This window comes from Halichondria panicea, chromosome 1 (genome assembly GCF_963675165.1).
Source record: "Halichondria panicea chromosome 1, odHalPani1.1, whole genome shotgun sequence".
In the NCBI taxonomy this organism is placed as follows: domain Eukaryota; kingdom Metazoa; phylum Porifera; class Demospongiae; order Suberitida; family Halichondriidae; genus Halichondria; species Halichondria panicea.
In genome coordinates, this window is record NC_087377.1 from 17,619,965 (window position 1) to 17,629,633 (window position 9,669).

At 40.5% G+C, this 9,669-nt stretch overlaps 3 protein-coding genes and 2 long non-coding RNA genes across 5 annotated transcripts in view; all 5 read left to right on the top strand.

Annotated features, from left to right (window-relative positions):
- LOC135343223 (adhesion G protein-coupled receptor L3-like) overlaps nt 1–9,669 on the top strand; it is a 35,040-nt gene that overhangs the window by 11,352 nt on the left and 14,019 nt on the right. The gene's annotated exons all lie outside the window — the stretch shown is intronic.
- On the top strand, nt 1,078–2,951 carry LOC135343328 (glycerotoxin paralog 1-like). The gene is made up of 5 exons (XM_064540338.1): nt 1,078–2,016; nt 2,074–2,283; nt 2,380–2,502; nt 2,570–2,678; nt 2,728–2,951. The coding sequence occupies exons 1-4, from the start codon at nt 1,884–1,886 to the stop codon at nt 2,620–2,622; spliced, it is 519 nt and encodes a 172-aa protein (XP_064396408.1). The 5' UTR covers nt 1,078–1,883; the 3' UTR covers nt 2,623–2,678; nt 2,728–2,951.
- On the top strand, nt 3,989–5,119 carry LOC135343353 (uncharacterized). Its single transcript, XR_010397137.1, has 4 exons — nt 3,989–4,113; nt 4,176–4,466; nt 4,537–4,725; nt 4,779–5,119. It is a non-coding gene; the product is annotated as an uncharacterized LOC135343353 (long non-coding RNA).
- On the top strand, nt 5,116–5,844 carry LOC135343345 (uncharacterized). Its single transcript, XR_010397136.1, has 5 exons — nt 5,116–5,143; nt 5,199–5,242; nt 5,302–5,397; nt 5,635–5,694; nt 5,743–5,844. It is a non-coding gene; the product is annotated as an uncharacterized LOC135343345 (long non-coding RNA).
- LOC135343274 (uncharacterized) lies at nt 6,303–9,155 on the top strand. Its single transcript, XM_064540273.1, has 3 exons — nt 6,303–6,471; nt 6,574–8,280; nt 8,367–9,155. Exons 1-3 carry the CDS (start codon nt 6,447–6,449, stop codon nt 8,789–8,791), a joined length of 2,157 nt encoding a protein of 718 aa, XP_064396343.1. The 5' UTR covers nt 6,303–6,446; the 3' UTR covers nt 8,792–9,155.

The following is a 9,669-nucleotide window of genomic DNA, read 5'->3' on the forward strand; positions in this document are numbered from 1 at the left end:
TTAGCCTCGATTAATTGATTGGGCCTGAGGCCATTATGTTAATAAAATTTGGTAAAGATCATTAACTACACATGTACATGTTGAGATCTAGCATACGCATAAAAACTGAGTAGACAAAAATGAAGTTACTAGTGCTGTTACGTTTATATCAGTGCTTGCATGGTCAGAGATCAATTTGTGCACTGCTAAGAACTGACAGTGAGCTTCACTCAGACCTCTTTCACTGTAACTGAAGAAAGAGAATTCGAAGCTGTGTCAGTGTGTGTAACAGTCCCCTGCACCGGTTGGAGAGACTATGGTCGTGGTTAGGCTATCTCTATATAAAATATCGTGCACTATTTTTTTCTAAGCAGTCTCGACAGGAGATTGTCTAGATCTATCTACAGACACTGATACAGATGGTACTGAGGGGGGGTGGAGGAGGTACTCCATTGCAACAAAAAATTGCATTTCAAGGGGAGCTATGACTCACAATTAATAGAGGGACCCCCCAGGGGGGGCTGTTTATAGTATACCCAGGGAGATGGGGGTTGATATAGACCTATAGTGAGCATTGTAAATTTTGCCTAAAAAGAATGAGCTACAGAATTGCTAGATCTACTTTGGCATTGACAATAATCATAATCTCATTTGCAACATCTTGTGATGCCCAAATTACAGGTAGGACTGAATTCTATAATTACATGTCCTTGAATTGTCCATTAATCCTATAGATGTGACCTCGTCAAGTGCTGGCAAAAAATTTGTTGTCGGTTTCCCAATAAATGGTGGTCAACTCATTTCTGAATTGTTTTTGTTTATCACAAACCCAGAGTCAAGTGCTGTTAATTTCATAGTCACTCCAATTAATATCAGTGGGAACGTTTCTAACTCTTCAACTACGGTAATCGTTCCATCCAGTTTTGAGGTATCATCTGTCAATGAAAGGAACAAGGGAATCCTTGTTGAAGCTAACGGAAACATTAATTTGTATGGGATATCTTATCGTTCAAGTTCTGCAGATGTCTATTTAGCGTTACCATGTTCTAAAATGGCAGTTGATGAATACGAATATTATGGAATGTCTTATGACGTCATTGATATTGACTTTCCTAGTGTGATTTTGTTGGTGGCTTGTGAAAATAAAACTGTTGTCAAATTCAATTCCTCAGCAATAACACTCAATAGTATGGAAACGTATCAGATTGAAAGTGATAATGATCTCACAGGAACAAGAATAACTAGCTCCAAACCTTTGTCTGTGTTTAGTGGATCTGATTGCACTAATGTTCCTCAAGGTATACCCTACTGTGACCATCCGACTGTGACATGGGGATCAAAATTCCTCGTAGCATCTCTCGAGGGTAGATCTTCTGGTGAACGTATTCGTGTTCTTAGTGCCCGAGCAGCAAGTGTAGCTGTGAACTGCAACACTGTTGTATCAGTCAGTGAATTCCAGTTACAGAATGGAGGGAGCTTCAGAGAATTTGTGATCCCTATTAACAGTTTCTGTAGCATTGAATCCACTTCTCCAGTACTGGTCGCACAGTATGCATATGGTGGTGAAGGTGGCGTAGGAGACCCATTCATGATGATAATCCCTCCAATTGAGCAGTTTACAAATAACTATTTAGTCAAATCGTTTTCTTTTATCGTATCCAACTATGTCACCGTGTATGTTTCTTCCCAGTTTTTTCAAAATGCACAAATATTATTAGACGATTCCATTGTTACTGACTGGAGAAATGTTGTCTGTTCAAGTGGAGAGGTGTGTGGCCACATAAGTAGAACGAGTGCATGTGTCTACTGGAACTCATTCTATCCTCCATCAAAACAGTTCAGCTGTTCTAGGTGTTTCAGTGTATGGTTTCAGATCAGTCAATTCTTATGGTTATCCTGGAGGTATGAGATTATCTCCCATACAATGCAACTGTGGTCAAAATTCTATTTGTTTGAATAACATGGGACAGTTCAACTGTAGCTGCTTGAATGGATTTGTGGCTTCATTGTCTGAAACAGATGAAGTTGTCTGTAACCGTAAGTTGAGTGTTTAAATAGAAGGTCATAATTACTGATTGCTTCATTTCACTATAGGTATAACCTGTCCTCCCTTGACTGCTCCTACCAATGGCTCTGTGACATACAGTTCTACTTCTGATGAAAACGGCAACTATACTTTCAATGCCATGGCTAACCACAGTTGTGACACTGGGTTTGTTTTGGTTGGTAACAACACAAGGACTTGCACTGGAGATGGTAGCAGCACTACTGGTGTTTTTGATGGAGAAGCAGCAATTTGTGAACGTGAGCTTATGCAAATGTTACTCTTAACCCATGCTTTAATGTATATAGCGTTATTAATGTCTTAATTGCTTGTATGTTGCATATTGTCCTATATAGGTGTGGCAATAACTGGTGCATGGATTGCTGCTCTATCTGGAGGTGTGGTTGCTATAGTGATGGTACTGATCTTACTGGTCGTCATATTTCTCTTAGTTGTCACTATCACAAAGAAAAGAAGAAGTGAGGGGATTTATTTGCGACATGTCAAAATTAATGTATATATCATCTTGTATTTGTGATTTGGCAGGCAATGAAGTTCCAATAGCTCCAGCTGGTCCAGTATACGAGGAAGTTATCTAGCAATGACACCAAGAGCACAAGACATTCAAGTGGAGTCTAATGAAGCTTATGGACAAGTGAGGAAATAAAGTGATAGAGATTTGTGTAATGATTATCTTATCCCAGACGGCAAAACGAAACATTCAGTTGCAGTCAAATCAGGCATATGGAGAAATAATTATAAACACGAGTACCTAGGTTGATAAAACTGATCTGTGTTTGGTGCTCAAATGTCAATTACAGTTTGTTTTTAAAGTTATTTTTGAATGTGTCACTCTTTTATGATATTATAGCAGCTGCTAAACAAGCAACTTGTTACTATCCTCAGGCACATTATTCAATAGACAATTCTGCACAGATATAATAAATAAATGTTAACATGATATTGTAAAACCACCAGTTTCTGTATGATATTATTCCTGAGAAACAGTTATCAAGCAGTGGCGGATCCAGTGCAGGGCACAAGGGGCATGTGCCCCCCCTTTCTGGCTCACAAAGTGGGTGTGGCTTAGAGCAGCAATCAATTATTGCAGCATGCACAGTCGAACCAGAGATACAAAAGAAAGGGGATTGGAAACGACCGCCCACGCCCTATGTAAAAGGACTGACATCCGGTGAAGCACTCTGTGTAATTATTGCGCTCGCAAATAATTACATGGAAAAGTTTTGTATCCCTGGTTTCTAGCTCTCCTATCCACTAGAGATCACTCAGGGCCTGGGAGATACTTGAGAGAAGTAAGCTTATACCACTGACAAGCTCTAAGTCCGTTGTCTTTACTCTGTTTCCAATTTTTTTGAGTTTAGCTTGAATTACTCTATGTCAACTTTTCTCTGTCCCTCCTGTGAAGTCAAAACAGCAAAGGACATTGCTTGACTTGGTTATTATGTATCTAAGTGCTACATAGAATGGCTTCATGCTATAAATAAGCTGTACTGTTCATAAACGTTTGCAGTATAGTCCTTCAAACTGCTTTAGTATACTTTTAGACACGCCACGGGCCTGTCCCTCCTACGACTTCATAGTAAAGGCTATTTCTTCTTGCATAGCATTTATTTGTCTAGTAATAGTGGCTGCATGGCTTAGTCGACTTTTTAGAGCTAAATTCTCTTTACTTTTTAGAAAAATCAACATTAAAAATGATCAATTTCACTGTTTCTATGTACAGCACATTGTAGAGCAGTCAAGACTGGTAATGAGCATGCTAACTATAAATATAATCCTTTGTAGTTTTAGCCACGCCCTATAACGCGGAATGCTTCACGCAAAAATTTCGTAAAAATTTCGTTTCCAATCCCCTTTCTTTTGTATCTCTGGTCGAACAGCAACTGAAATAAATGCGAGAAGTTTATTTTCCAGGAAGTGGGCGTGTCCGGAAGCAAATACCTGTCAGCTCCAATATACTATACGCCAGCTGATCCCATTTCAAGAGTATCAATTTTCTGTTCGTGCCAATTTTGTGGATGGGAGTAGGAGTGAGTCTATTTCCATCAACGTTAGCACACTGGAGGATGGTAAGCTGCACACACATAATAACGTATAACAGTTAGCTTACTCTCATACTTTATATTTATAGATCCAGGATCTCCACCTGCTATGTTGATGGTTTCACCCACGGCAACCACCCTCACCCTCTCCTGGGATCCATCAGCTGAACCTAATGGAGTCATCATCACCTACACACTGTATGTGGACTACCTCAATGGAATCACAACAAACTTCCCTACTCCATCTGCACCATTCCTATTATCTCCCCTGAGGCCCTAGCAAACTGTATCAGTGCAAGTATCAGCGCAAGTATCAGCCAGTATTTCAGTTGGTGAGGGACCAAGAACACTCAGTATGGAGTTCACTACAGCTGAGGCCAGTGAGTTCATACAATGCATGCAGTCGTAGACTAGTATACACTTAATGTCATATGATAACCATTCCTTCAGAGTCTGGCACAGTTGGTAGTCTGAGAGTCTTAAGAGTGAAGGAAACCACCTTCACTGTCAACTGGGTTGCACCTGCCGAGGTCAATGGAGTGTTACTAACATACACTATCAGGACCAATGAGGAAGAAAGCAGCTCAGCAGATACAGAGTACAATACTGTAGCTACCTCGTTCTCTATCCATGAATTAGGTAAACAGATAGTCAATGTCCTAGTATAGTGCATCACCTCCCTCCACCTACAGTCCCCTATACTCCCTATGTGGTATCAGTGGCTGCCATCAATGGCGCTAGTGCTGGAGAGCCTGTCAGTGTTGTAGAATTCTATACCATTACTGTATCTAGGGAAGACGTCAGCTCTGCTATAATTATTAATCTCGACCCAAACTCTGAGTACTGTCAGCTGGTACAGTACAGGGAGTGGGCAATGTCAGTGTTGCCATGGTTATATCCACTCAGTCATCATGCAGGCAAGCATAATTATTATGCATGTATAGTCAACCTTTCGCTTAATACATTTTTTCACAGGAATGGTGGGAGTGATTGCTGGGGCTACTGCAGGACTGATAGTTGCCGTGATTCTACTAATCATAGTCTGCATTGTTTGCATGTAAGTTCAGTAATCAATATTAGTTTGTCAAAACCTAATTACTAAATCTTCTCAGAATTAGGAGGAGACAACATGGTGGGCCTAAACAGGAAAGTGCGTGTAAGTATTGTTTACACTAAGTAGTGTGTGTTCTTACTAACTACATGTCACATGCACAGCGAGGAATCCCGCATATGGTATGTCTGTTAGACAAGCTCCTAATGATGCAGTCAACGTCCAATCAAATGATGAGCACACATATGAACATGTACGAGGTAAGAGGTGCATGACATCATTGTCTATATAAATTATAAATTATAGTGTATATACAACATGTCTGCATTAATTATGTATCACGCTGTGTGTGTGCGTGTGTGTGTGTGTGTGTGTGTGTGTGTGTGTGTGTGTGTGTGTGTGTGCATGTGTGTGTGCATGTGCATGTGTGTGTGTGTGTGTGTGTGTGTGTGCGTGCGTGCGTGCGTGTGGGTTATCATGATTATGGCTACCTTCAGATATACGTGTAGATGAGGTGGCTTACGAAACTATTGATCGCGACAAAAACAGCGGAGAAGGTTTGTGTGCCAATTAATTGATAATTTGTGTTATAATCACTATTACAGGTGAAGCAGTTATGGTATCCAGCAATGCAGCCTACGGAGTGAGATTGTGATGTCATAGAACACAAATGTAACTGTATACGTGTCAATCAGTACATGCTGATAGTTTATACAGTCATTGCAATACATATATAGTAGAAAGTTGTGGTTTTTTAAAAATGAGAAATTCACCTCACAAAATTATAGTCAATGCTGAATGTGTATATTGATAATCATCCCAGTGCTGCGTTGTCAACACTATATGCATGAATATTGCGCGCTACGCGCTGTGCTAACACCTCTCGGCATGTTTTACTTCAATTCTCTCTAAACTGAAGTATTAGAAGACGTAATTACTTTGCTTTGTGTTACGAAATAAACAATAAAGCTAAATCTAGCTTTCTTGTGTGCACATAGATCTAGCTTTCTTATGTGACGATTATTAGGTCCAGATGCTACAATTATTCCCACGTGTATCAAACATGCACATGCGTACTAATCACTACCTGTATAATCACTACCTATGCGTACTGAATCACTACCTATGCGTACTGAATCACTACCTGTAATCACTACCTGTAATCACTTCCTGTAATGGGTACGTACATATCTACACGGAACAGATCAGGGCTTTTTGGTTGTGTATTTAATATCGACCTACCTTATCTCATAAGCAAGCTCTCTAGTGACAAAAAACTCTCTGAGATTTAGCTCATACTGAAAACAAGATGTGTCAGAATCCGCCACAAGAAGGTACAGTGAGTATAATTATAGAAGCTGCTGGAATAATTGTAATAGATATATGTAGATCCTACGCGAAACCTTCATTAAATATAGCTCAAATTTGCCTCGCAGATCGAAGTATGTTTGGAGTACTAGTGGATGTATCAGGATCCATGGAAAGTGCCATTGCTCTTGATAGCTCCAAGGATGCCAGTGTGGAGCGTGTTCATGCTATCATAACAACCACCCTCAAGGTTGTGAAAGCAGAAGTGAATAATCACAATCGATCAGACGAAATTTTTGTTAGTGTGTTTGGGCTAAAATTAAACTTTGGTGTATGCAATTTGATTGCTTTGCTACGCCTTATTGCTGGTCCAGAAAAGCTGCGCGGATTAGAACCGCACAATGCATTGATTCAACTTGCCAAAGATCATGGAGCTGCACATGCTGAGCAATGGATTCGAGAGCACCTGAACAAAGAGGAAGCTAGAGATCTCTTCAGGGTTTTATGTTTTGATGAGGATCTCGTACCAGGAATGATACGGAAAATACCACCCAATTCTATATCGAGCTCTGTCTTGTCTGGAATAGGAAATTATTTACCAGGAGGTAGATTTGTCGAAGGGTTTGCTGTACGTCAAACAGAAGCTTACCGCTATGCCCAAGAGCTTGTTATAAACAAGGATGAAATCATCGAACGAAAGCTCCGGTCGATTGAGCATTCTTCCCCTGAATCTGTTTTGTGTGTCTCCAAGCTGTTGGATGATCTCAACTTGGGAGACAACTCTTCTGGTGCTTCCAGCTCTCTTCATTCTCGAATCAAAGAGCTTCTTGATCCAATTAGACCTTACATATTTGGTCTTACTCCAATGCATAGGGCAATCCACAGTGCATTCGATGTATTTCATTTATCTAGAGCTAAGTACAAAGTGTTTCTCATTTTGTCTGATGGCGTGTCAACTGATGGAAATCCGCTTGACCTTGTTGGAGCTCTTCAAGACTCCAATGTCATTAGAGTGTCCTGTTATCTCACAGATGAACATATTCCCAACCAGAGATGCCTGATTGACAAGACCCCTTCTGATTGGCCAGAGAGTGATGGCCGACGCACACTTTTCAACATGAGCTCAACGGTGAGAAATATTGATCCTCCAGTTTCATTTCTTCTTGATCTTGATAATGGCTGGACATTGCCACTCTCGGGAGAAAGCCGCTTGTTTGTTCAGGCAAACAGCTTGGATGTGGTAGATGAGCTGTGCAAGGTTGTGGTTGCTCAGCTAACAAACCCTTGTGATGCTCTTGTGGATCTTATAGGAAAGGTACCACTGGGTCAGTACATCAACCAGGAAAATGCGAGTTTCAAACCTGAAATGCAAGACGGCAAAACATGCTTTGCAAATGCTATTGGTACTGTGTTTCACCTTGCCATGAAGCGGATTGTTGGTCGAGATGACAGCTTAGACCCAGAGCGGATTGTTGGTCGAGATGACTGCTTAGACCCAGAGCGGATTGTTGGCCGAGATGACTGCTTAGACTCAGAGCGGATTGTTGGTCGAGATGACTGCTTAGACTCAGAGCGGTTCACGAAAATCAAGAAACGATTAATTGATGAGTACGACAAAGTCAAGAATAAACCATCGACACGAGAGATTCTTGTAAAGTTTTGTCATGAGTATCGCTTTCACTTCAAGAAAGTGGATGAGATTCATGCCCGACAAGCACTCAACCACAGGAGGCCTCTTGTTGCAATTTTTTTGCTGAGAAAGAACCAATGGGCCAAGTTTCATAAGTTCTACAAGAAAACGCCAAAAGAGATCCTGCAGAGGGCTGATGTTGGAGGTGAGCAACCTTATTGCCATACTACTATAACATGCAGGCAAACATTTTCTGATGTATGATGTAACTCTGTATCTTTATTTCTACAGATGGTCCGACTGTGGCAGAGAAGGGTGACAGCTGTGGTCATGCTGTGGTTTTGATTAGGTGCAGTCCTGATTACCTCCTATTCATGAACTCCTGGGGCCAAGAATGGGGCGATGGTGGATTCTTCAAAGTAAAAGATGCCTCTGTACTAGACAGAATGACTTTCTACGATGTCTACTGGACGGAGGATGATCTCAAACAGAGCGAAAAGGATGCGTATCGAATAGAGGCGATCAAGAAAGCGAAAAACCTGGCTGCTTCATTTCCCAGTATCAATAGCTTGCTGTTTGAATGTCCTCAGTGCCGAAGAGCGTCAAGTGTGAAAGAATTCGAAGGTGATTTGATTGAGGCAAATTGCCCGAAGTGTGAGCACAAATTCAAGCCTACAAATGATGACCTTGTGAAGAGTCTGTACCTTAGAAAATAATTTTAATCAGACTGATTTAACTGTCTCTTAGTATAAATTAATAGTCCTGTTTAGGTGTGTATAATAATTAGTTGTGTAAATAGATTATAGACTGTAACTTCCTGTTCTCGTTGTTATTGTATCCATGCGTGCATATAGGTTCTGTTGGTTAGATTAGAAATTAGATTATGCGGTTATTTCCTGTGGTTAACTTTAGTTTCTGTATACTTTTATTTTTGTGTAGTTGTTCTTTATTCCTTTATGCCTATATATAGCTAGAGGGGCCTGCTCCAGACGGCTCTCTTATGTATATGGGAGCCTCAAGCTGCTCCACTGCCTTTTGTCTTGTGCATTTGTACTCCTTCATTTTATCAGTTATTGGTCAGCTACATAAACTAGCGAAATAACAGACGATACACATTTTTAGCAAATAATTATTTGCAGCAGATTACAGCTTTAAATTTCATGCATGTCTGCAGTAGCTAAAGCAGCTTTAATTAGTGATATTCATGAAGCTAGAAGTCAGTGGTGGTATAAATACATTGTGTAACTGATGAGAAGGAGCATCCCATTTAAGAATTCATAGAAGAATTTATATGAAACAGCTCTATACACTATTATACATGCACTTCTGTCATTGTATAGTGACTATTATAGTCATCATTATGTCAATCCGACTCATTATGAGATGGTCCTATATAGGACTGTATAGTATTGTTATGCATGCATGTGCATGATGCTGTACAAACCTTTTAACGAATTATTGTCATAGCCCCAACTGCTTGGGTTAGACTAGACGCCCACAAGAAGACCCATCTGCTGAGTGAATTTGTGCATGTATAAATGCATGCTTCAGGTTACGTAGCGCATGAGCGTATAGCGAGTGCATCCTCGTGCAC

What these genes read in the sequence shown, in the direction of transcription:
- LOC135343328 (XM_064540338.1), top strand. Translation starts at nt 1,884, where the DNA reads ATGAGATTATCTCCCATACAATGCAACTGTGGTCAAAATTCTATTTGT. An exon ending in AGATGAAGTTGTCTGTAACC is followed by an intron (nt 2,017 to 2,073) that starts GTAAGTTGAGTG and finishes ATTTCACTATAG; the next exon opens with GTATAACCTGTCCTCCCTTG. An exon ending in TATCACAAAGAAAAGAAGAA is followed by an intron (nt 2,503 to 2,569) that starts GTGAGGGGATTT and finishes GTGATTTGGCAG; the next exon opens with GCAATGAAGTTCCAATAGCT.
- LOC135343274 (XM_064540273.1), top strand. Translation starts at nt 6,447, where the DNA reads ATGTGTCAGAATCCGCCACAAGAAG. An exon ending in TCAGAATCCGCCACAAGAAG is followed by an intron (nt 6,472 to 6,573) that starts GTACAGTGAGTA and finishes TTTGCCTCGCAG; the next exon opens with ATCGAAGTATGTTTGGAGTA. An exon ending in GCAGAGGGCTGATGTTGGAG is followed by an intron (nt 8,281 to 8,366) that starts GTGAGCAACCTT and finishes TTATTTCTACAG; the next exon opens with ATGGTCCGACTGTGGCAGAG.